The sequence below is a fragment of the Aptenodytes patagonicus genome, chromosome 6, assembly GCF_965638725.1.
Source record: "Aptenodytes patagonicus chromosome 6, bAptPat1.pri.cur, whole genome shotgun sequence".
NCBI classification, from domain to species: Eukaryota; Metazoa; Chordata; class Aves; order Sphenisciformes; family Spheniscidae; genus Aptenodytes; species Aptenodytes patagonicus.
In genome coordinates, this window is record NC_134954.1 from 993,444 (window position 1) to 1,020,817 (window position 27,374).

Here is a 27,374-nt window from a genome sequence, read left to right on the forward strand (position 1 = left end):
TCCAGAGCCTTACCTGGGTTTTATGTTACAGCTTGCTTTTTACTTAACAGCAACCTCCGCAATAAAACAGTACTCTGTCCCAAGCTGTATTAGAGAAAATATTACACCAGAGCTTTTACAGTGTTGATGGGTTTTCTCTGAATGTACATGCATTGCAGTTCTAGGTTACTAGAAGCTAAATTAACAGATTGTAGGCTTCACAAAAAGGCTGTTAGTTTACAAATAGATCTCTGCATATCCCCACATCTTCTGCGCCAGTGACAAAAATGTGTCTTTGGCCTTTTAAGAGCACTTTGCTAAATGATGATCTGCAGCTTCCACAATAGATAATGGTATAAAACCCAAATGGCTGATGCAATGCTCCATTTTTTGATAAGTACAATAGCCTTTATTTCAGGCCATGGTATGTCTGGATTAGGGAAATTTTTGCATCCAATGATCATAGAATCATAGAATCATTAAGGTTGGAAGAGACCTCTAAGATCATCAAGTCCAACCATTGACCCAACACCACCATGCCCACTAAACCATGTCCCTGAGCGCCTCATCTACACGTCTTTTAAATACTTCCAGGGATGGTGACTCAACCACTTCCCTGGGCAGCCTCTTCCAATGTTGGTGGACAGAAATGAATTGCAATTCTTTGAAGTGTTGTTCAGGGAAAAAGGAGAGGGTAAGCTAAAGAAGAAATAACTATTAACACAAAGGAAGTAGCTGGATTTAAGGTCTAATTAAGGGAGACTGCTGTTGGAATATGCCAGAGAAAAGCATTCAAGAAGTGACAACAAGTTGTTCATGTAAGGCAACGGAGAGACTTGAAGTGCAGGGGATTCAATTAAAAATGAAATGAAGGCAATCAACCATCTCTTGTAAGTAGGAGAAGAAATACTGCACGTGAAGCTATATTTGGTGAATCAAGGAGGGATGGCAAATCCCTGGGCACTGAAAAACAGAGAAAAAGAACTCCATAGTCTTGTCGTTTTCATCTTCGTCCTGAATGACTGGCACCAATAAGCTATTCTAAGTTTATTAAAACTGCAATCATTTGTCTATACCTGTCCTCAGTGAACCTTTTTATTTGCAATATATATTAAAGTGACCTGATTATTTCATGCAGAACAAAATCATGATGTTCAGCACCATGCAAAGAAGTCTTACAGTTTAATAGGCATACATTTAGTAGAAAAATAGTATATTACGGAATTTTGCCACTGCTAAATTCAGCCATCAAGCTGATCTTTGTGAAAGCTTCCATTAGGTGACTGGGCCTTTCTACAAACTTCACAGAAAACCCCAATTCAAGAGATTTCATTGTTGGGAGGGTTTTTTTGGGGGCGTGGGGGGGGAGGGAGGAGGAATTGGGTAACAGTTGCCTGCCATTAGAAAGTTTGTGCTAACCAACATTTATTTATGAGAAAGGGGAGGAACTCTATTCTGCTCTGGAGTTCTCAGTAGCTCTTGATCATTCCCCATGCCCCATGCCATACCATGCTAGTGACCAAAAGAAGTAGGAAGAAACCATTCCGCTCCTTCTTGGCAGGCCATGTGTTTAGTATAGCCAAATCCGTATCACTGCCCAGCCAGTCAAAGCACTGAAGGCAGAAAAAGAAAGTAACAACAGGATGCTAGCCTTTCTCTGTTCAAACTAACAGATTGTTTTTTGTGGATAGCTGCCAGATAGAATAAAAAAAAAAAAAAAAAAATCAAAAAAATCCAGCCACTATGTACTAGACAGAGAAATCTATTTCTTGCCTGTCCTCCTTCTCACCCAGTTTTTGCTATGCCTTTTGGTTTTGACTGTAGAGGAAGCCTGTGATGATGACTGATGACTTCTAAACTGAGAATCTTTATTGGGAAAGAAAGACTAATTTTAACAGTTGTTTTCTTGACCATTTTTACATAAAATGCTATAGAGCTTGAAATAACTACAGAAAATAATAGCCAAAGGAATTTTTTGTAATGGAAAATTAAAATAGTCTTTACTACTTTCACACTAATTTTCCTTAGTGTGGCAATGTGGAATAATCTGACTTGTCATTTGCCAACAACCATTAACCCCATCAGACACAAGATTCCACTGCAGTCCAAATGCCTTGAGACTTTTTTTCCTCTACCATCTATAAAGATACAACAATTCATCTTTTGGAAACTTTTGTGTAACCATGAACAACTTAAATGTATTCATGTCCAAGAAGTGCTGTAATACTACAGGAAAAATGTAATGTATCAAAAATCTAGCAGCATCCTAGCAAGTTGTAAGGCTAGGGAATATGATAAAATAGGAAACCCAAAACTGACAGTGTTTCCAGAACCTGTCATACTTCTAATGTCAACAGAAGCTTTTCTGTCCAGAAATGCAGTAAACACCAATGCGTCAGCATCACTGGTGTGGTATCCATATACTTCGTCCATTGTCTAACACTAGAATTACAATTCTAAGTAATCCCTATAATTTTTGATATTTTTTATTCATGTATTCTATGCTTTGCAAAACCAGCAGGGCCACAACATACATCTCTGACACAGCTAGAGAGGTGCTTATAAAACCAAGAATTAATACAACTCCAAAATAAGTCTCCTGTCTATGTGGGAGTTACTACAAAATAACTGCACCAGCAGTCATGCTGGCATTTGGCATGGCTTGGTTTCAGCAGGCAGCTCCAACCCTCAAAACTTACCAGCTCCTATGTTCAACTTTTTCATCAGTCTAGTCTGGTAAAGCTGTATTATTTTTAATGCTAAACAAAGAGTTGTGTTTACAGCTATGAACCAACCTGAGTGCTGGTAAGAAAGGGAATCCTCTGTAGGTCTTTCTATAGGCCGCTTGTTTTTCATGAATTCCTTCTTCGACTGGAGCAATCCGAGTGATTCATTGTAATGGTGCCTGCACTTAAAATAAAGGCTTCTGTGTGAGGTAATCCCCTCAGAGATGCACAAAACGATTACCTGGCACTTTCAGATTCAAGAACACAGTCTGCTTTTATGCACTTGGATTTGAATACAATTTGTTAAGAATTTAGCATATTCATTCTAGCATGAGATTATTATCAATGTAGTTAACATTTTGCAGAATTCACAAGCAATCTCTGTAATGGCACTCTGGTTTTCAACTCCTTTTTGAAATTCTACCATTATGGCAATTTTGGTAGCAACATTACATTTAAAACATTGTGGTGGTTTTTGCTTGAAACAGTTAAATCACACTTCAACCACTAGATTTAATTTCTTGGTTAAATACAACCCCTCATGGTGACGTTTCTATAACGTGTGCTCAGTTTTCAGGAGGAGACATTCTTGTTCTCACCCTCTTCTCCACAAAAACATGTTCCCTGATTTTTCACCTTGTGGTTTTCCCTTTCATTTTAAATAAAAGAATCACAGTCCTGAGAAATGCAAAATATACAATCCTCATAAGATTTTTGACATCTGCGATGCTTCTAATTTTAGTAAGTTCAGATCCATGAAGGCAGGCAAGGATCCTTTTGTCAGTTTTTCCAGGTTTCTATTACTTTATTCTTTTGCTGCTCCTGATCACTGGTGCCCCACTGCAATACTAGTACTATTACCTCGTCATAGTGGCCCCTTCTTTGATCACGAAGGCAAGTGCCAATCTTTGATCCAAACACCTAAACTCCCTTCCTTCCAAATCAGCATGGCCTTGCCTGTTTAGAATAGTCCCTGACTTGCACCATCCTAAGCCATCCTTAGGCATTGCTCATATGGGCACGAGCCAAAATCATTTCAGGAAACAAGCTCACGGTTAAACAGGGCAGGTAGACACAGACTCAAGCAGTGTTCCATCTCTGTCTAGTACATATATAGCCAATGTGACCATCGGGTCTTATATTACTGTCTCAAAGGAAAGATCATGAGTTACAAGGTACAGTCTGAATTCAGTACATGTACAAAGCCATAGATAACCCTTTGAATGTCTGGCCTAAGGAATGAATTTATAGTTTGGTGATTTAAATGTACGCTCTTCAAATCATGCAAATACTTTTAGCCACAGGAATAAGTTGCACAAGTGTCAAGAACCTACACCTAGACAGGCTGCATAACTATCTCCAGTAATTTTTGATGCTCAGCCATTGGCTAAAGAAACTGCATAGACAAGAGGTGAGGGACATATGGTAGTAGAGACAAGGTAGCAATAGCTTGGCCTGTGCCTTCCTACCTTTCTATTTTTAATCCTGGCTTCTTGTAAACAGGCTGATGCTATGTATAGTCAAGTACTCTAACTTTGTATCATGAACTGACATTCTTGGGCCATGATTCAAAAATAAGAACTCTTGGCAAAGAGCTCACTGCAGGACTAACGTTACAAGTACTGCAGAATCTTAACTGCCAAAAGGTCTGTTCAGCAGGCGTTTCAAGTGCTGGGGCAGGCAGGCTTACGTCATTTTAAAGACACACCAAAAAGGACAAACCAATCTGTCAGTTTATCAAGCATCTTCTGAACTGTATATGAAGCTTTGAATAACTATATAATTAAATCACAAGTGCAATTCAACAAAAAGTTGGTTAAATAGATCTTTGCCAATTCTAAATTAATTCATAGTAGATCTGCACCACAATCAAATTGACATTACAAGAGGAATGAATGTAGTTCTTTGGTTACTGACAATACTGTTTTCTTGTCTAGGAAGAATATTCAGGAACAGCAGTTAAGTGGGAAATAGGTCTATCATGTTCCCTCTTCCTCTCTAAAAAAAGCCTTGGGATAGTCTCCAAAATTTCCATACTCACTTAACGTAACAGGCAACTAATAGCACCACCACAAGTGGGATATGAGTTTTGCTGCTTAAAATTCTTTTATATCATAACTATTTGGGAGCCTCTGCAAAATCCACAGATTTTGATGAAATACGACATTTTCATTGCACTCAGGTAAAACAAGTACTGTAGGAAAAGGCCATTCATGTGTCTCAGGACACAATGTTCTACTGCAGTTAAGTGTACAATTCAAAATACTGATAAGAAGAGACATTTAGGTACAATAATGTTTTTTGCCTTTGCCTTGCAATAGCAAAATCTCTTTCTATTGGTACTAAAGTTTCCTACCTGAGGGAGCTTATAATGAAGGTAGCAATTGGTTCTTGGTTCTTTGACCAGGGGAGAATCTATAGATTAACCTTCAACACTTGTGAAGAAGCACAACTCCACAATAAACCATTGCCTGTTCATAATTGGTAAGGACCTAGCCCTAAAGTCACCACTTTTTTTTTTTTAATATTCACGTGTGACAGTTAAAATACAATATAAAGTCAAAATACCTACATGTGCTATTTTATCAGGATGCTGCTTCCCCATTCAAGGGTCAGGGTTCAGCATTAGATTATGGCACTGGTTCAGCTCATTAATATAGGTCATCATTTGGGAAAAAATTATTTAAGCTCATTTCTCTCCTGAATAGGCATCCATTTCAACATTTTGTGAATTTATTTATAAAACTAGAGGTTCACTTTCTAGGCAGACAGGCAGTTTGGCTGTTCATACCACATTGATACTATTTTCCCTGAGCAGAAAACTATACATACAGGTTTTATTTACCATACCTCTTATCCTAAAGGACTCTGAATTGGATTTACAATTTACAAACCCAATCTTGCAAATAGTACTCACTTCAGTTGGAGCTGTGCAAGATCAAAACCTTTGTAAGTAAGATCACCTGATCTCTAAGATTTGTGGCTGCTTCTCTGGAGGAAAACAGTTTTACAAAACTGAAGTTTAGGAGCAAAATCCCATACCCAGCCAATACTGCAGGACAGACCTTTTGGTGACTTCTCACACTGGAATATACAGTTGTAATTAGAGAAAAGGATAGAGAAGTTTTCTGCAAAGACAGGGTAGATTGCCTAGTCTTCCTCCTGCCCCGATCCTATTCTGCTGGCTGGAGGGAAGGGGCGAAAGAAGCAACTGGATGTCTGTGTTCGCTCAGTGAAGCAAATAAAAGCAGAACTAAAATGCTCCACTAGTTGTTTTGTAAGTATGTAGGGTATTCTTATGTATGCTTTTGTAAAGTAACAGGTCTGTTTTTTAATTGCTTTTACATAGAGCCATAAGAGCTTTCTGGGCAGTTGTTGGAAGGCACATTTTAGAGCCTTAAGCTATGCAAACAACTCTTTCCAGTTAGAAAGTAACCTAGAAAATGTGGATAGAAATGAAGAATCATTGATAGTTCTTAAAGCATACCTGCTTTCTTGAAAGACATCCATGAAGTCTTGCACTTCAACAGTATCTGTTGACTTCTGTAGCATCTACATTTCCAAAAAGTGGCTAGCACAAGAAGTTTGTGTTTTCATACCTTGCCCCATAATGCATTTACTACCAAGACCAACCATATGGGTAAAAGGCACGTTTCAAGGTCCTTACATCAAGTTAACAGGTTTTGGACAAATTGTTTAATTTTTCCTTCCAGCACAAAACCACAGCAAACTCAGTGATTTTCAAGAAAACATCAGCATTTATGGGCTTGGGTTTAACTTGCCATTAGAGTTAGTAAGAAAACTTTTCAAGGATGTGTGAACAGATAAACCTGCAGGCATAATAATGCCAACATAGCTAATCCGGAATAGGGATGCTCCTGAAGAACAGGTTTGTTTGTAAACTCCCTTACTTTCCAGTTAAGATCTCTATATTACAAGAGAAATAACATGAGAGCCAAGAACTTTTCTGCAGAACTCTTTCAGTGACTATAATTTTTGCAAGACCCTTTCTTGGCAGAGGCTTTCCACATGCATCTAACTACTTAAACAGCACAAGCGCAGTACTGTAGAGTATTGCATAGGTCTGGGGAAAGCCTGTCTGCTTTGCACTAGAAAAGGAAAGACTCCAGATGGGGAATACTGACTACACAGCCTTTCTGGAGGAAAATGATGTGAATTTTCATTGCTCACAGATATAACACTTTATCTCATAGCAGGTGATGCCATAAACAGACATATTCTGCTTTGCCTGGGTGTTTTACAGGAGCAAGTTCTGTGCATTGACCTGGTAGCCTGACAGATTTTTGGCAATCAGTAAGTTCATAAAGGAAAAAAACGTAATTACCTTAATACTTTTACTGTCTCTGTCCAAGTCTCCTGTTCACTCTCCCATGGATCAACTCGAATCCAGTCAGACGTCTCCAGCGCTAGTTTAGCCATTGCTAGCCGGTGCCTTGCTGACACCAAGCCTTTCTTTCTGTAGTCATCGTTAACAGGAGACATTATGCCTTCAATCACCTGATACCTTCCTTTTGAAAAACAGAAAAGAAAAAAAGAGAAAAAGAAAAATAAGTCATCTTCACAGAATCTTGAAAATTTAGGGTGGACAGGACCTTGGGAGCTCATCTATCTAGTCCAACCTCTTCAATGCATGGTTAACTTCAAAGTTATAAGAGGCTATGAACAACTTGATCCAGGTATATTTTTAATACAGAAACAGCAATTTAAAAAATTAAAAAGCAGCCTTCTTGTTCCTCTGTGAACTGCTCACAATTACTATCAATATGTTTATCCTATTAGATTATTCAAAAAGGAAAGCTGGATGAACATACAATTTTCAAGCAAGTAGAGATGTTTATAATTTATGATGCAAACTATCAAAATTGCTAGATATAATTAATTTTTATATTCCAATGAGTACAGCTTTTATATAGCCAGAGCAATGGATGACTTAACTGACCATTGCTTTGTTCTTCAGCATCTGATGCTTGTTATTTATCAAAATCATTGTGCCTTTTCATTGTGTTAAAGCAAGAATTATAGCATATTACTGCAGATGTGATTAATGTGATTCAGACAAATCAGAAGATTCAAGAACAAAGATGGGGCTAATGGAGTCTAAAATGAGACTTACAGCACTATGGTCCAAACATCAGCTTAGCAGCCATTAAAGACCCTTTCTATCTGGCTGATCATGTTAATTAAATTTGAAAATATGCCCATATTTTTCTACTCCGGTAACATAATGTAATCATTAACACAACAAGCTCTTTTTGTTAGACTTTGCAGTTCTGGCCTCAAATCAGGAAACAAAAATGTAGCTCTCGTTTTAATAAATCAACAGGGAAATAAAGCACTGATATGAGCTGCATCCCTCACGAAATGGAGGGGAGAGAAAGGATGTTTCAAATAAACAGAAATGAAACAAAATAATTTCTAATGTAACACAGACATTTTAAATAACTATGATAAATATGATACTGAAGGGGGGGAAAAATTCCTCTTCCTTTTTTCTAATTCACTTGTTTCAACAAAGAAACTTAAATGAAGCAAGTTCCCTCTATTGCTTTGTAATGAAAATGATACCCCTGGACTCATAATTTCTCATACTGGCACATGACAATTTAATATTGTAAAATTTTAGTAATGACAGTATCAGAAGATGCGCCAACACACTTATTTTAATGTAGTTTGCTACCTTCCTGTTAAAACTCCAAAGCTTTAAAAGTGTCACTGATGTAGGCTTACATAAAAATATTACAGACGAATGCCAATCCCATCTCTAGGTTACAATGAAACTCCTTGTCATTCAGTATTCAGCTCTCCCAACTTACACTTTATAATAGAAAAAAAAAACCGGAGTTAGACTCACTGGTAGCTTCTATGACATCAATTAAACGTGACACCAACTCAAATATGCAAATTTTCCCTTCCTGCAGATATGGACATTAGTTGAAAGACCATATAGTTCTCATCCACAGGGGAAAAAAAAAAAAAACAAACCACCCCCTCCCAAAACCACACCCAAACCCAACACCAAAAAGACCCAAACCCACCAAACCAAAAAACCCCAAACACCAAAAAAACCCCCAACAAAACCACCCCAAAGCCCAAACACCAAAAAAACCCCAAAACCAAAAACCCAAACACCAAAAAACCCCCACCAATGCAAACACCAAAAAAACCCACAACCCACTGAAAACCAAACACCCAAGCATGAAAAAGGAAAAGAAAATAGGCAAGACTTTTTACTTCATGTTTAGTCACCTTCTGTGAAGGGAATTCAACAGAAGGAAAATCGAAGGGGTAAACAATTCAGCAATCGTTGCATTGAAAGTCAACATAAACAACAAATACATCACAGCAGTAATGGACAATCTTTTAGGATAGCTCTCCATAGGATGGATGACTCTGCCTTCAACACTTCAGAGTGCTTGAAAGATGCATTCACTGAACTAGATGAGGTGTGCAAAAATTTAGTGACAGATGCCATATGAGTACCTAGAGAAACATAAATCATATCCGCCTCGAGTGAACTGCAGGGCCTGAAGATGCAGATTTACCTCTGTAGTCAGGCAGCCACTGAAATACATTGCGACTTCAGCAACTCCTCCAACAGCCGAGTAACTGAGCATGCACAATGATCAGTCCTCAAATAAATGCTGAATGATCTCCATGCATCACATCTGTAACAAACATTTCGTACCAAGACCTCAAAATACAACTTCATTTCTATAGAGTTCACTGGATTTGGACAAAAAGAAGGAAAGGCAGTATCTTGACAGCTATGAAAATGAGTATTTCCTCCAGAAAGGAAGGATAAAACCAACATCTTGAGAGTAACAATGTGAATAATAAAGTATCGTAGCTCTACTCACAGGACACCTTATTCTGAAATGCTATCATCCAAGCTGACTTTTGCCATGTAACATGACTGGGAAGCAATGGTTCTCTTCAGAGATGCTACAAAACAGATGACTAGGATTCCAAAGTCAAATACAGGGCATAACTCAAATACCACTGCAAGCAGGGGACACCCACCCCTTATTCCGCTGGGTTTTAGAGTAAGACAACAAAACTTGTGGAACGGAAAGATGCCTACACTTCTTCCACTTAGAAAAGCATTCCTTAAATTCAGAAAAAGGTTAGGACCTAAACTGTATGCACTGATAACAGTATTCAGAAAACTGAGTTTTCTGTAACAGAAGCGTTTTCTTTAGGGATGTGGTATGTCTTGAGATGTCTTAAGATTTATGCTTTTGCTGCTTTGATTTGCACCTCTGCAAAGTGCACTCTATAGCTTTAATTCTGTCTGAATGCTAAGCCACACATGCATCCCTCTTCATGCATGTTTCAAGGGTCAAGCCTAATACAATTAACCAAGTACTGCTCTATTTAAGCAAGTGCTGCTGTAAATCTTATAATGGAAAAAAAAAAAATCAGATTTGTTTCCTTTTCATTTTTTAAGTTCAGTTAATTTTAACTAATGTCTGTCAATATTTATTGTAGATGTAGTGAGTAACTACTGCTGATCTGATCCTATTCCAGTCATGTATCTGTATTGCTATACACACTATCAAAACAGTAGGATCAAACCAGGGGGTTTTGTGTTGTTTTCAAATTCCACTTATCAAATTCCACTTATCAGAATTGTTGCAGGAAAACAAACTGAAGTCTGCATTTATGCTGACTGGCTGCTGCTACAATCTGTTCCTATCCCCTTCTTGAAAATATCAGTCCATTTTAATCAGATGCAGCCCTTGAACAACATAAACTTCCAAATTCCCAAGGCTGGTTAGTGACTACTCCTTGGACTCTTCAGCTCTGCTGCCCAGCGCTGCATCTGACACAACCCATTGATTGTGTCACATCTTTCTCAAGTTTCCATAAGACAGTAACTCATTGTCCTTCACTTCCCCCTTGCATCTGTCTTGTCACAGATAGAAACATCTTGTCTTTCATACCCCCCTCCTTTGCCCTCTATCCCTTTTGGTCTTATCTGGAAACTTGGTGATAGAAGTATCCTCCACTGGCAATACTTGGGAAACAAGGTTACATAGATTGATTCTAGTACTATTTCTTTGGACTTCATGGTCAAATGAGAAAGACAGTCAAAGAGAAATAAAAGCATCTGGTATTAGGTATTAACAGACTGGAAAGGCATTTGCCACAGTCAGTGCAAATTTCAAGAAACAATTTTAAAACAAGGGATTGAATCTGAGAAAATTCTAGCTATGTGTGAGGATGTGCAAAGAGTCAAATTCACATGAGTAGAGACAAAATCCAGATAAAGAGAATCATTATTCAGTCACACGTAGCTACATCTGTTGTATTTAAAAAGCAGCATGACAAGATTTGTCGACTGATATTAACAGAAGAAGGATTAATTACTTGACACGTGGCAATGAAACTGCAGATACCGCTTAAAGTATCAGAAACTCAATAAAATTCCCTACTTAAAACAGGGATGTATGAAAAATAAGATTAGACAGCATTTGAAACAGAAGTGATGTACAAAAAGCTGGCAGACAGAATTGCTGGAGATGTCAGTCAGGATGCAGATCAGGCATAGTCATGTCATTCATAACAGTAAAACCTGACTGAAGTCAACTCCAGCCAAGCTATTGCACAACTCATCATTTCTGCCCGATCTGTGATTGAACAGAAATACTGAAGTAGCACCAGAAGCAAGTCGTTTTCACAGCCTAGGAAACATCCCCCCTCATGATAGTTAATTCTTCACTCATGCTAGTTACCTTTTCAGGCATTCAGTGTGTATGTTAGCTTGCAAGTGCACTATTCTCACTGCAAAGGGAATCAACATGAATATAGCAGACCACTACCTCACTTGAAACAAGCTTTAGTCATGTATAACCATTGTTCTCTAGCCCCACTATCAGCTCCCAGTCTGCAGCTAGTGCTTCTTCTCAGCAAATAAGCTCCAATTTTTCCTCCCCTTCCCTGGGTAACTGCAGAAGTGGAAACAGGACTAAAAACATGAGAGAATGACCAATTGGTGTCCTGGGTGGGAATGGTTCTGCCATATGGCCTCAAGTTGCGCCAGGGGAGGTTTAGATTGGACGTGAGGAAAAATTTCTTTACTGAAAGAGTGGTTCAACATTGGAAGAAGCTGCCCAGGGAAGTGGCTGAGTCCCCATCCCTGGAGGTATTTAAAAGACGTGTAGATGCGGCGCTTAGGGACATGGTTTAGTGGGCATGGTGGTGTTGGGTTGATGGTTGGACTCAATGATCTTAGAGGTCTTTTCCAACCTTAATGATTCTATGATTCTATAGAACAGGCATCCAGAATCGATCATTTTTATAGCATGTTGCTAACCCCTTCTGTTTGAAAAACTGTCTTTACCGAAGCAAGAAAGACCATATACCAGATTTGTGTATCCATACATATAAACACATATCTCTACATTTACAGTTACTTCAAATAAAGCTACCTCTACTTGGGATGGGTAAAGCTTCCACAAGCTAATTGAGGATTCTTGCTTTTCAGACATCCTGGGTTAAGCATTCAGAAAGTGCAATGATGACACTGTAGGCAACCCAGACACAAATGAAGTCCCCTTCTTTGATGCATGAAGTACTTATACTAGTAAGACTCCACACATTAAACTAAGAAGTCAAAAGGCGAGTCACATCCTATCCAGAACTAAGCACTGATGTTAGAGAGGTGCAATGTAATGCACAGCTTTCATTTCAGCCTTTCCAAATTTCATTTTTAATATAATTTTCACTAGACTTGTTTAAGTAAACTGCTCTGAGTAAGGGGTGGAGTCTTGTTACACAGACCCTGCAGGAGACCAGACAATGAATTGTGATTCAGACAGAATCATAATTAATTTCCCAGTTCAATCCTTCTCTCAAGGTAAAGAAATAAGTTACTGGACTATAACATATGACTTAAACAGAAGTACCAATTGGTCTCACATTACCTTTCTACTCCTTGCACACCTGGGCAGCAAAAGCAGTTATAAAATTACAGTGAGAAAAGCCAATTCAAATCCCTTTTTAACCCTTCATTTCTAGTCCTGCGGGAGCAACAAAATAATTTTACAGTTACAGGACAATAGAGACTTGCAGAGGCAGCCCTCAGAGCCAGTTGTGTAATTCTTCCTCATGAAAGTCAAAGTATTCTCGCAGTGTATGGCGAGCATGTAGTTGCTGCTTTTACTGCACAACCGTATCAGTGGGCTACCAGATTCTCTCCCCCCCTCCCCACAATTTGACAGCCAAATTCCTTTTACTATTATTTTCTGTTCAGCTTCCTACTGAACCACCTCCCTAGAAACTTCTCTGTCAGGTTCCAATAAACTATGATTCCCTTCCAACCTCTTCCAGAAACGTGTATATTTTAGCTGCCAGATGGAAAAAAAATAAAAGCCTCAGCAACTTAGTTGATCAAGCTTAGAGTTCAATGCTTCTCAGTAGCTTTTCTGATTCTTGCTTAAGTTCCTGATGTTACCCACCTTTCTCCTTTGTTGCCAAAACCTTCTAGTCTGCTGACATCTAGCTTTTCTGATCTCCTAAATTATTTTGCTAGGGGAGATAGCTTGTACCTCTTAGTGAAGATGGATAATGAATAATTAACATTTCATCTTTTCTCCAGTTTCACCCGGCTGTCAAAACTGCTAACTGTAACACTTCTTCATATTAAAACACAATGTATCATAAAAGCATGAAACTTGAACGTAAATGTTTCTTCTCAGTTTCAAAATTGTTAAGCATACTCTTTCACAAAGCTCAGCCTGTTCCATGAATATGATCCTAAAACTGCTGATAAAACTATCACTTTATTTGCATGAATACTCATTATGATATTTGTTTATGTACTGAGCCAAAGAAAGAGGTAATGCTAGACTTTCTGTATCGAATATGCCACAAAAGCCTCATATTGAATGATCAATAAAGAATATTAAAATTAGGCCAGCTGTAAAGTGCCATCTCATCTACAGCGAGTGTTAAAAATCCTTCTTCCTTTTCACAGTAAACCACCGTGTGTGTGATCCTAACAACACCTTACTGACCTGTTTGGTGCAGGTGATCTCTAGCCAGCTCAAACAAACGCATATGCATGTTTGTGATGGGGTTAAAGGAGCCACAAGCTAGAAGAATGAGAGGTATCCTGCTCTTCATTCTGACATCAAAACATTAAAACTCCACCCTAAAGAAAAAAAAAAATTATTAAAATAAAAGACAAACTTGACAAAGAGCAGCCTGCCCATTGTTCCTCAAAGTAAAGGGAGCACTGGTTTCAGAACTGTGTATTCCTGGAACACTAGTAAAGTATCAGAAGATCAGTCCTCTGTATCATCACAGCATACAGGAAGTACTACCTCAGAAACACGTGTTCCTTGATATTAATTAGGAGAGCATCAACAAATTCTGCTTCCCCACATACAGAGATGGCTAGAAAGTATTTCTAGAAATTCATATTGTCACTATTATTAAAAACTGTCAGATTTTTTACATTTTTTATTTTTAACCTGCTTTTGTCAGAAAACAAGGTTTTGTTCTGTCTTTCTGTCAGTCCCCTGTTAATAACTTTGGAACCTGTAGGCCTGCTACAAAAGCAGATTTATTTTTTTTTTAAAGAAGTCCTTACAATGGACCATTGCAACATATGACAAAACCTCACATGCAACACCCAAACATACAGGTCTGACTTCCTTAGAGGTGGGCAGGCAGCAGCTGGTGGCCAGCCAGCTGGCACATGCTTCTAGCCAGATTATCAGCAATTGCCTGTATAGTTTCTTTGCTGGATGGCAGAGCAAGTGATGGTGGATCAACGACAGGCAACAGCAGGGAGGAGAAACTATAGCTGTCACAGGAAAACACTGGGGACATTAAAAAGCTATGAATAGGGTGCATGGGTGGGGAGCAATGCTGTTAGGAGCCTTGCAGGTGCATTTACAAACAACCCTTATGTAATTTAGTTAAAATGTCAGTCATCTCAATAAAAATGTAGTGGAAATCGGTTTAAGTTAGTCACCGTGCTTGGAGCTACTTATTTGCATAGCTCTTTTTACAACTGATCCAGAATATATCTGGCATGATAAAAACAATTGTGTCCCACATACATATCTGTTTATCCGATATCTAGATGGGGCTCTCTTCTTTTCCTAGGATTTGAAATCTCTACAATGCTCACACCCATATATCACACATACACCATTCTCTTCCCTTCCCCTGGCCTCCAGCCCACTCCATCAAGTGTAACAGGCTTTCTGCAGAAGACACTTGCATCCCAAACTTCAGAAGTCAGTCTTGGGTTAACAGACCGAATCCGGTACGGATTCTGTGCTCTGTTTAGCCAAATCCTATTCTCCATCTGCAGTGTACCAAAGCACTGTAGGTCAGAGCCTACCTCTCACTGTTCCAAGTCTTTATATTCCCTTATATTCTTTTTCCCCTTTTTCTACTTAGAAAAATTTAACAATAATGGTTAAATCAATATCATGTTGATGTTTTATATCTGCCAACTCTATCAGTTCATTTACAGAGGATTTATAACTCTGAAGACTAGGACTGTACCATTTAACAGCATTCAGTGCACCTAGCAACAAGTTTTAATATTTTCACTTGCAACATGTTGGCAGTTTGCAAACTTTTATAGGGAAAATTCTTTGAAGCATACATGCTATCTGTACCTTGACCATCTAGTACTGAATATACATATTAAGATTCTTTTATACTGTTTTCGTTTTACTTATTTCTAATATCTCCCATCATACTACGGGAGATACACTGGGGGAGAAAAGACTCGCTGGCTGTAGAGCCATTGAAAGTTAGCAACAATTTTATGGTCTACAATTGTAGCAGCTGTAGGAAGCACATTTCACAGCACACTCTCTTTACTCTGATTTACTATCCCTGTATAGACACTAACAAACTCATATGTGAAAACTGTATGCAAACTTTACAGATTCTTTATTCAGAAAAATCAAACTCAAAGTGTTCTTTTGTTCAGTATCAGCAGTTCTGTAAACGTATCTTCATTGTATGGGGAAAGGTCTTTTTGCCTTGAAACAGGTAGCAAAACATTAGGATCTGTGATTAACTGAAAAAGAAACCATTGCTAGAACATGTCAGTGTTCTCCTATAGTCCCAACTTTTTGCTAGATAGATTCTGTTGCCACAGATTAGTCAATGCTGAACTCTCAGTGATAAATCAATTAATTCCAGACTAAGAATTTCCTAGAAGCAGAAACTTTTTACAGTAATAACTACAATGATGTTGCTCAGCATCCAGCCCTGCAAACAGGCTTATACAATCTTGTATCGTAGAATCATAGAATAGTTTGGGCTGGAAGGGACCTCTAAAGGTCATCTAGTCCAACCACCCTGCCATGGGCAGGGACATCTTCAACTAGATCAGGTTGCTCAGAGCCCCGTCCAACCTGACCTTGAAGGTTTCCAGGGATGGGGCATCCACCACCTCTCTGGGCAACCTGTGCCAGTGTTTCACCACCCTCAGCGTAAAAAATTTCTTCCTTATATCTAGTCTAAATCTACCCCACTTTAGTTTAAAGCCATTCCCCCTTGTCCTGTCACAACAGGCCCTGCTAAGAAGTTTGCCACCATCTTTTTTATAAGCCCCCTTGAAGTACTGATAGGCTGCAATAAGGTCTCCCAAAAGCCTTCTCTTCTCTAGGCTGAACCACCCCAACTCTCCCAGCCTTTCTTCATAGGAGAGGTGTTCCATCCCCCTGATTATTGTCATGACCCTCTTCTGGACCCGCTCCAACAGGTCCGTGTTCTTCTTATGCTGAGGGCTCCAGTGCTGGACGCAGTGCTCCAGGTGGGGTCTCACCAGAGCAGAGGGGCAGAATCACCTCCCTCGACCTGCAGGCCACGCTTCTTTGGATGCAGCCCAGGATACGATTGGCCTTCTGGGCTGCGAGCGCACATTGCTGGCTCATGTCCAGCTTTTCATCCACCAGTACCTGCAAGTCCTTCTTGGCAGGGCTGCTCTCCATCCCTTCATCCCCCAGCCTGGATTGATACCGGGGGTTGCCCCGACCCAGGCGCAGGACCTTGCACTTGGCCTTGTTAAACCTCATGAGGTTCACACGGGCCCACTTCTCCAGCTTGTCCAGGTCCCTCTGGATGGCATCCCGTCCCTCTGGCGTGTCAACCGCACCACTCAGCTTGGTGTCATCTGCAACCTTGCTGAGGGTGCACTCGATCCCACTGTCTGTGTCATTGATGAAGATATTAATCAGTACCGGTCCCAATATGGACCCCTGTGGGACGCCACTCGTCACCAGTCTCCATCTGGACATTGAGCCATTGACCACTACCCTCTGGATGCCACCATCTAACCAATTCCTCACCCACCGGACAGTCCACCCATCAAATCCATACCTCTCCAGTGTAGAGAGAAGGATGCTGTGGGGGACCGTGTCAAAGGCCTTACAGAGGTCCAGATAGACAACATCTGTAGCCCTTCCCATGTCCACTGATGTAATCACTCCATCACGGAAGGCCACTAGGTTGGTCAGGCAGGACTTGCCCTTGGTGAAGCCATGCTGGCTGTCTCGAATCACCTCCCTGTCCTCCATGTGCCTTAGCATAGCTTCCAGGAGGATCTGTTCCATGATCTTCCCAGGCACAGAGGTGAGACTGACTGGCCTGTAGTTCCCCGGGTCTTCCTTTTTTCCCTTTTTAAAAATGGGGGTGATGTTTCCCCTTTTCCAGTCAGTGGGAACTTCACTAGACTGCCACGACTTCTCAAATACGATGGATAGTGGCTTAGCAACTTCATCCACCAGTTCCTTCAGGACCCGCGGATGGATCTCATCAGGTCCCATGGACTTGTGCACCTTCAGGTGCCTTAGATGGTCTCAAACCTGATCTTCTCCCACAGTGGGCGGCCCTTCGTTCTCCCAGTCCCCGCCTTTGCCTTCTGTGGCTTGGGTGGTGAGGCTCAAGCACTTGCCAGTGAAGACCGAGGCAAAAAAGTCATTGAGTACCTCCGCCTTCTCCGTATCCCAGGTAACCAGGTCTCCCGTTTCGTTCCAGAGAGGGCCCACATTTTCCCTTGTCTTCCTTTTATCCCCGACGTACCTATAGAATCTTTTCTTGTTGCCCTTGATGTGCCTGGCCACATTTAATTCTATCAGGGCTTTAGCTTTCCTAACCTGATCCCTGGCTGCTCGGATAATTTCTCCGTATTCCTCCCAGGCTACCTGTCCTTGCTTCCACCCTCTGTAGGCTTCCTTTTTGTGTTTGAGTTTGTCCAGGAGCTCCTTGTTCATCCATGCAGGCCTCCTGGCGTTTTTGCCTGACTTCCTCTTTGTTGGGATGCATCGCTCCTGAGCTTGAAGGAGGTGATCCTTGAATATTAACCAGCTTTCTGGGGCCCCTCTTCCCTCCAGGGCTTTGTCCCATGGCACTCTACCAAGCAGATCCCCGAAGAGGCCAAAGTCCGCTCTCCTGAAGTCCAGGGTAGCGAGCTTGCTCTGCGCCCTCCTCGGTGCCCTAAGGATCTTGAACTGCACCATTTCATGGTCACTGCAGCCCAGGCTGCCCTTGAGCTTCACATTCCCCACCAGCCCCTCCTTGTTGGTGAGAACTAGGTCCAGCATAGCACCTCTCCTCGTTGGCTCCTCTACCACTTGGAGAAGGAAGTTACCATCGATGCATTCCAGGAACCTCCCAGATTGTTATGCCCTGCCGTGTTGTCCCTCCAACAGATATCAGGGTGGTTGAAGTCCCCCATGAGGACCAGGACTTGTGAGCGTGAGGCTGCTCCTATCTGTCTATAGAGGGCCTCATCCACTCGGTCTTCCTGGTCAGGTGGCCTGTAGCAGACCCCCACCGTAATGTCACCTGTCCCTGCCTTCCCTTTAATCCTGACCCACAAGCTCTCGGTCGGCTCCTCATCCATCACCAGGCAGAGCTCCATGCACTCCAGCTGGTCATTGACATAGAGGGCGACACCCCCTCCTCATCTCCCCTCCCTGTCCTTCCAAAGAGCCTGTATCCCTCCATTCCAACACTCCAGTCATAGGAGCCATCCCACCACATCTCTGTGATGCCAATAAGGTCGTAGCCCTGCAGGCATGCGCATGTCTCTAACTCTTCTTGTTTATTCCCCAGGCTACCTGCATTTGCATAGAGGCATTGCAGTTGGGCCCCCGATGAAGCTGTCTTACTGGCTGGAGTTCCTTTGTGCTGCTCTTCAGGTGCTCTCCTGCTGACCTGTGATCCCTCTCCAGGCTCTGGGCATCTATTGCTGGCCCTGGCATCAAACTGGTAGGAGTGGGATGGATTGAGGTTCCCCTCCCCCAGCATCTCTAGTTTAAAGCCCTCTTCACCAGCTTGGCAAGCCTATGACTGAAGATGCTCTTCCCTTTCTCTGACAGATGGACCCCGTCAGCCCCCAGCAGACCAGGTTTCTCAAAGCGAGTCCCATGGTCTAAGTAGCCGAACCCCCGGCTGTGGCACCAGTCCTGTAACCATTTGTTGACTCGCCAGATTTGACCAGCCCTTTCAAACCCCTTCCCTTTGACCGGCAGGATTGATGAAAAAACCACCTGCGCTCCTGAGTCCCTTACCACGGCTCTCAGGGCTCTGTAGTCCTTCTTGATAGTCCTCAGACTGCTCCTGGCTGTGTCACTGGTGCCCACGTGAAACAGCAGCAACAGATAATAGTGGACTGTACGAGGCTCGGTAGCCTCTCGGTGACATCCCTGATGCGAGCCCCTGGTAAGCAGCACACCTCTCTAGAGAGTGCGTCCGGTCAGCAAGTGGGTGCCTCCGTACCCCTCAGAAGAGAGTCGCCTACTGCTGTCACCCGTCGCCTTTTCTTAGTGGCGCTGGTTGTTATACGGGGGCAGATCGGGCTGCATTACTCGGCTCCAGCGCTTCTCCTGGTGTGACAGGACCTTCCTCTTCGGCCTGCAGAGCGGTGAAGCGGTTCTGCAAGGGCACCTCAGGCTTCAGGGGAAGTCTCTTCCTCCTGCTGGTCCTTGCCTTTGCAACCGTCCATTTTTCTGCATTATTGGCCCCCCTGCTCCCTTCTGTGTGTGCCAGTGGGGGAGTTTTTGGCTGTTTGGCTGTGGGCTGCGGCCTAAAATCAATGACATGGTCGTATAACTTTACCCAATTGCTAAGCAGTATCAGTCAGCACCTCACTCAAACAAATACGTGTTCAGGGGGAAAAACACATACCCATTCTTCCCTATTACACGTATCAATAGCAGCTCTAGCTCTTACATCTGCTAGTTGATCGCTCTGATACCCTCTCTTCTATTCTGGTGAAGTGTAGTTTACATTTCCTTTGCTGTTCTTTTCTTTGCCATCTTAAAAGTTATACACTGAATGATTTCTTTTGTTTTTTAAAAGAAGCTTTTAATTCTATAGACTTCTCTATTTCTCACCTGAAACAGATGTGTTGGATGGTTTGATTGCAGCTCTTACTCATTTATACCTCGGAGACTCTAGGGAAAGACTTCAACCTGTAATTCTTAATGATAACCAGACAGTACTGCTAATGGAAACTCAAAAAGCAAACCAAAACAACAACAATGACGACGACAAAAAGAAAAAGAAAAAATTCAAACCAAGAATGTACTAATCGTAAACATGTAGCAAAGAGGCATTTCAAAAGATGTTTTTATACATATATACCCCCCAGCATATATATAAAATATATATATGTAAATAAAAATCAAAACAGCAGCGTTTTTATTCTTACTATCCCCTATATAGTGTATCCTAAACTTAGTCAACAGGTATAGTACAACTTTTAAGATTTCAAACAAAGCTTTCTGATTCAGCCGCTATCTCAGCTGTTATTAATTAAGGGCTTAAAATCATTAGAACACCACCCAAAATAACAGAAAAAAAGAGAGTTAACTGATTTTTCAGCTAAGCTCTCTTGAGAAATCAAACAGAGGAGAAAACTTTAAACACAGAACTTTAAACAGAGGAGAAAGCTTCTTGACCTTATGTGACGCAGTGGCAGTCACTCTTAAGTGCTACAGCATCCCAGTGTTGCTACAATTACAGGCTTCTACAAACATTCAGTTCAAAGTCACATGCATTTTACCTACACACATGAAGCAGACTGTCCTTAACTAGTTTCACCAACTGAATACACACTACAAACAAGTAGGTGATAGTGCTGTTATCAGGCATTTACTGAGTATGCATGTTGTGCCAGGGGAATACATTTCTATTTCTTGTGTTCCATAAAAATAAGCCATTAAGCCAGTCCTGAATACTTCAGTAAGTTGTCTCTCTTGCCAGATGGCCTACAGACCAAGAAAACAGTAGTTTCTGCATCAGTTTAAATATGCTAATACCAATTTGCACCTATTAGTTGCTATGTTTGCAAAAAGTCACCCAGTGTAACATCAATATTGTACTTTGTTAAATAAATAATCTGTGATTAATTTGTTCCCTAGCAATTGTCTCTACACAATGCATATTCCATTAATGGCGCCCCAGAAAACACAGAAGTATTTCCTCCTGTTGCTGCTCCCAAGTCTAGCTAAAATATGAAGTACTTCTGAAGAAGTTGCACATGGATAATTCAACTGTTAATCCAGTCTTGTTGCAAGGCTGTAAAAAGAAATTCCAATTAAGTCAAACACATATCTTGATCTCCAACAGGAAAGGAGAATTAAAAATGCACAACGCATATAGATTGGGAAGGGAAGAAAGGACAGAGCATGACATCTAAAAGAGGGCTGCAACCAAGAAAGCAAACTTTGTCTCTGGGATTTCCTTGGTACCCAACTTTTAGGAGTGCTGCAATATAATGATGTTATCAATCAGCAGAAAAGGCAATTATTCAGCCCTTCCAGAATTCAGGTCCTTATCTCTGTGCTTCCACTTCCGTAACTGTGAAATCAGAACTAACATTCAACTATTTCAGAGGCTGGACCTGGCTTCACACATACCTCAGCTGAAGTGACTGGACCTGTAGATACCTTCTTCATGTCATCTTCTCCATAATTCTCCCTATTATATATGTAACAAACTACTGCTTTTATGTATAAGCTACATACATGCAAGTGCTCCATAATCATTAAATTATCAAGAATCCTTTGAGGGTGATTAATTCTATAAAAGGAATCACTTTTGTAGTTACAATCACTCTTGCATCAAAATGTTCTACCTACCCATGAACTGAAACGAAGAGAAAAATCTAGATATAAACAGGCAGTATTTATTTTGAAGCAATTCCAGTACTGGTATTGCCCCTATTTTAATAAACATACTACATGCGTTACAAGGAACAATGCATTGTTATGCACATGCAATTTTAAGACTTTTCCTGTCCTACCCAACAGCACTGTGTACCTTCCCAGTATATTTAGACATTGATTAAGCACAGGCTCCAGAGAAGGAGTGCAACCAAAACTTCCAAGAACAGGCACTTTGTTTCACATCATTTTCTCAGCATTCCCTTATTGAGTGTATAAAGCGGTATTGTTAACAAATCAAATTTGTTATAGGAAAAAAACAAATCTTTTTCTTTTACAGTCTCTCTCTCGTTAGTACTAATCAGTAATTTTTAGATGTTAGTGCTAAAAGAGACAAACCCCCGCAATTCTTCATTTACTGCAACTGCTAAACTCTTGTTCAAGAAGCAGAAATAGTAAATTGTATGGTAACATTTTGTATTGATTAGGTATTCACTACCTGGCAAACCAGTTTCAAATCCTCAGTTTCCTGAGAAGGGGCAGAAAATCATTGAAAAGTTACATCTGTACTGAGGCTCTCCCACCACCCCCCCTGTACCTCTGAACTATCTGCATATGATTGAAGTGATTTGCTGCTGCCTTGCTTAAAAACGGCAAGATTTTAGCAGAGCCTGCTCTGCTATTCAAATGTTTGCTGCATCAGTACCATGTCTATGTGCGCACCTCAAAGGATCAAATCAAATTCAAAGCACCTGACATCCCACTAGAAAAAAAGCAACCAACTGTATTTCAGAATTCTAAGGAAAATACAGTGTGTTAGTGAAAAAAGTTTGTTAAAGCAAGAGACACAGATGCCAACTGAGCTATGAAGCATTTTTTGATTGATGTGATTAATATTTTTAATAATTGCCTACGATATTTCTTCAGCAAGACTGCGCCTCCTACTTTCAACTAGTTTAAAAGCATTTGACAGAAACCTTGGGAATAAGTCAGTTAACATCACTATTATCAAGCAGTGTTAGTAAGATTTGTATGTTTATTTTAAGAGTATAATAATTGACTTAATTTTTTAAATGTAATTCTGGTTTTAGAAAGAAACAACCACGCTTGATTTTTGCATGAAGAAAAGTCAGTAAACTCTATAAATACATGTCCTGTTAGTTCAGCTTTCCTCCTGACATGACAGACACTGCCTTTTATTGTACTTCTAATCAGTAGAAGTTAACACATCTTTTGTCATCTTTGCTGTCTGTCCTCAAAATTCATAAATAATGGAAGCGAGAGAATTACAGCTCTGACCAGAGACTGTGAAGGTTTGCTGCTTTGGAACATTATAGGTATTGTTTTTAATGATGAAAGAGATGACTTAATAAGGTTTGAAGGAGTCAAGTTACAGTATGTTCCCATTTCATGCAATAACTATGTATGGCTCCTTCTGGTGAGTGCTTCTGAATCTCTGTGCTCTGCCCTGGGCACATGTACCAACAGCCTTGGCCAAGCAGGTGTCTTCTTATAAATGCACCTTACATGTGACTGTCTGCAGTTTAGAAAGCTTTCTACAACATGGTACATCATGTGGCTATACGTACAGATACGTGGGCAGATATAAGGGCAGATACCTTCAAATGAGGAGGCCACGCTTAAGCTATATAAAAAAGGTTTTCTGATGGAAAAATCATTATACTTTTCACCAGAAAATTCCTGCAAGTTTTTTCTGTTGCCTATATTCCTATAATATGTCAATAATAGATGACATTACAGATGTCCACAGTTAAGTTCTGCTGAAAGTCAGTAATTAGAGCTGTATCTGATTAATTATCAGAAGCACAATGGAGTGCTGAGCAGTGCAGTCTGATTCATGAGCTGTCACATTAGTAAACTGGAGGACAAGACACTGATACGTGCACGTTACAAGGCAGACTCACCCTTGAGGTAAAATTTCTGCAAAGAGCAGAAATAAACTGAATCCTAGCACAGGATAAAAGTGTTACCTCCTCCTGTGAGGGTGAATCTAGACTAATTTAGATGAACTTTAGATTTGAACAAGTTCAAAGCTACCCACATCCACTCTTTTACTGGGTCACATCATTACCTCCTATAAATTCCTGTAGCTGCACTGAGCCCAGCTGAGTTACACCAGGTGACATTAAGGATGTTATGGTTGCAAGACACATTTTCAAAGTCAGAAAATAAAATGTACATTTTAGTAGCTGACCCAAATCATAGCAAACCACAGTACACAAATGTCCCTTAAAAATATGACCGGATATCAGATTTTCTCATGCTGTTACTAATGGGAGTCACTGCCATAACAAAAGTTACTCCACTCAGTAAGTTCCCAGCATGTGCTGTCGCTGAAATCAATCCTCCACAACAGTGACAAATATTATCTGTATATCCCCACCTTCCACTTTAATAATGAACATAACATAAATATCTGTGTGAGAGAAAAAATGAAAAATATATAATCTAGGGTGATATTTTATTTGGTCATCAGAAAGTTACTCACCCCAGCCAAGAAGAATTTTACAAGGTGCACATAAATACTACACATAGCCTAATATGACACTCTAATCCTCTAAAATGGCTTTTTCAGGGCCACATGATGGATCATATTATTGTTAAATTCCAGTGACTCAGGTGCATTTCATTTCTTTGACTTTCATTGGAAAGCCATTAACAAAGTGTGTGATAGGATCCACGGTTTTCTATCAGATTCAGCATATCAGAAGTATGAAGTTGCCCCTTCCAATGCCCACACCAGACTTCTAGTCAGAAAATGCAAGTCCCATCGCAGTTTCTAAATCAGCTTCAAAGAAATCCCCAAACCTAATCACCTCCAAGCTCGTTACAGTCTTCACTAGAGCAGCAGCTTATAAAAATCTTATAAAAATCATCTGGGCTTTTTTACATGTGTCTGTGAAAATGGCCCAAAGCACAACAAATATTGTCTTTAGTAATGCATAGGCTTCTTTTGCTTAAGATAGAAGATCAGCTTAATTTTGGGGTACTCGCCATTTTTTCTTCAGCTTTGTACAGGCAGCAATTTTCCCAGCAAATGGTAGTGACCAAAAAGCTATACATGGCCAAGTAACCTCACAGAAAACTGCAATATGTCTGTGGCCCAAATTCCAAGCGCCTGGGCGGCTAACAGAGAAAGCAGCCTCAGCAGAATTGTCTCTTCCTCTCCTGAGATTAGAATCCTTCAAATCACAGTATGATACTTCATTCTTGCAATTTCTTTATTCCAGGCTCAGTGGGGAAACTCCCCTTCACAGAAGAGCCAACAAGACCTCTTCATCAGTTACATCTCTGAAATGAATTTAAACATGATTTACACTTATTCTGTCCTTTTAATGATTTTTTTCTTCCAAATAAAAACTAGTTCTCTGTTTTTAACTTCCATTTCCAACCATTTCTACTCCATTGCTAAAAAGAAACTATGGTTGAAAGGCACTAAACAAGAAAATTCACCATAAAAAGTGCACATAGACAAAGCATGAAAAATATAAATAATAAAACAACCAGAGGACTCATACAGTCTGAAATACAGGCTAAAATTGAATATCCAGTTAATAATGAACATGGTATCACCTTAAATGATTTTCAAGCACAAAAAATTTGAACAGAATAATTCCTTAGCACAACCTTAAAAAAACGGTATTCTCAACACACACAAAACAGTGCCAGTGAATTCAAGTCAACTACAAAGTAATTTTTTAAGTCTGTGAGTTGTTGCAGGTTTATAACCGGAATTACACAGTGAGACACAAAAGCGTCCAGTCCCCAGAGTCTAGCCGATAAGATGCCCACAGAGATACTCCCGTGACAGTATTCTGTAGGATATATTTTTCTTAATATTCTTAATCTGGACCCTCATCCTGCAAAATAATCGTGCTTACAGGATGCCTATTGCCTGAACAGCAATATGGAATTCAACAACTCAGAGACATGGAATTCCAAAACCACCATTCATATACATCAACAGCAAACTTGCATATTCTTAACCTGCATATATATGTGCATTTACTAAATATTTTGAAGTTGTCAGATTTATCTGTTGTCTTTAAACAGTAAAAATGTAAAGACAGCATAATGCTCTTACATTCTTTCCCTGTATTCTCTGGGAAAATCATGGATACTCCCCATTTTGTAAAAAGGGCATTTCATTCTAACTGCCCATAAAACATTCAGCAATGCTTAGACACGGAGCTCTGTAGCAGTTTCATCGATTTACATAATCACTTGACAAAGCCAATGACACTACACTAACCCAGAACTACGCAGAAAAAAAGTTTAAAAAGACGAGCTTGGCAAACTACACACATTCAGTGCTTGCTGGGTCATGCAGGCTCTCAGCATGCATTACACAGCAGCGGTCCCTGCACCTTTTTGTAGCATTTCAACAAGGTCAAGAGAATCCAATCAGCTCCTGGCATCTTCTTGTACTCACTGCAGTATGATCTTTATAATTACTTATCCAATAATCCCTAGTGATCTCGCAACATCTAACACTCAACTCTTTTCATATTCCTTGTGCCCTTATCACACTAATGAATAAGCTTTTTCTTCTTCTACAGTTGTATAAACTATTCTAAGTAACCAATAGTTGTCCTTCTATTTGCATGTACGAGTCAGTCATCCAGAAAGAACAATATATTGATTTCTAGGAAAAGAGGATACATGCAGAACTGCAACCTAGGATGGCTATTTTTAAGCAAACAAACTGCTGATTTAGTGAAAGCACTGACTTGTCTGTCAAAACAAACTCTTACTAAAACTTCAAGAGTTCCTTTTGAGAAGCCATTCAGAGTGATTTTTCTTCTATCAACGTCTTCTGCAATTTTCTTACAATTAGCAAAATATATTTAGCAGAACCGAAGGCAAATCTAGTAACAGAAAGACAACTTGCACACAAATGGTAGATATTTAAGTGGTAAAGAAAGCATCTTCAATCACTACAATCTTTTCTCATAAAGCTGACTTTAAAAAGTAGCAAACTAATGAAACCCCTAAAAGTACTACTGCAGAACACTGAGATGCAAAGTAATCATATATAGCAACAACAGGGTAATGTAGGATTTCCAGAACATCCAGCGAGACCAAAGTTAAAACATCAACATCCATAATCCCACTGCTTACTTTTCCGTTTCAAAAAAGGGATAACTGTTTGCTGTCTACTGTGTTAGGAGCAACTAACTCCTGACACTGTTTGTGTAGTTAGGAAAGAACATCTCACTGGCTCTACAGTTATATGGAAGAGGTCTTCTAGCAAAGTAAAGAATTAAAATAAAATGAAAAATGTGACTAAGGCAGCTATCTTTCTATGCTTCAAGGTTTCCTGATCACCTCCAGGAAGCAAGCAGGAAATCTGCTGCAATACATAGAACTTCTCAGTTTGTTAAGTGCATGGTAGGTTTTCTCATTTTCCTCTGAAACTTAATCTATTAGCTACTGCCAGAGGCAACAAACTCAACAGTTGAGGTTAATAATGAAT

The 27,374-nt window shown here is 40.2% G+C and overlaps 1 protein-coding gene across 2 annotated transcripts in view; it reads right to left on the reverse strand.

Moving 5' to 3' along the window:
• The window catches only part of NMNAT3 (nicotinamide nucleotide adenylyltransferase 3), a 24,264-nt gene extending 3,955 nt beyond the window's left edge, over positions 1 to 20,309 (reverse strand). Inside the window, exons 1-4 of one of the 2 annotated variants that reach the window (XM_076340841.1) lie at positions 20,105 to 20,309; positions 13,745 to 13,881; positions 7,051 to 7,234; positions 2,775 to 2,884 (exon numbers count right to left, since the gene is read on the reverse strand). In XM_076340841.1, the coding sequence (XP_076196956.1) occupies positions 2,775 to 2,884; positions 7,051 to 7,234; positions 13,745 to 13,853 (403 nt within the window). In that variant the 5' untranslated portion in view covers positions 13,854 to 13,881; positions 20,105 to 20,309. Of the gene's footprint in view, positions 1 to 2,774; positions 2,885 to 7,050; positions 7,235 to 8,453; positions 8,490 to 13,744; positions 13,882 to 20,104 lie in introns of those variants that run through there. The other variant, XM_076340842.1, reaches the window with a different exon arrangement.
• Between the last annotated feature and the right edge of the window lie 7,065 nt (positions 20,310 to 27,374).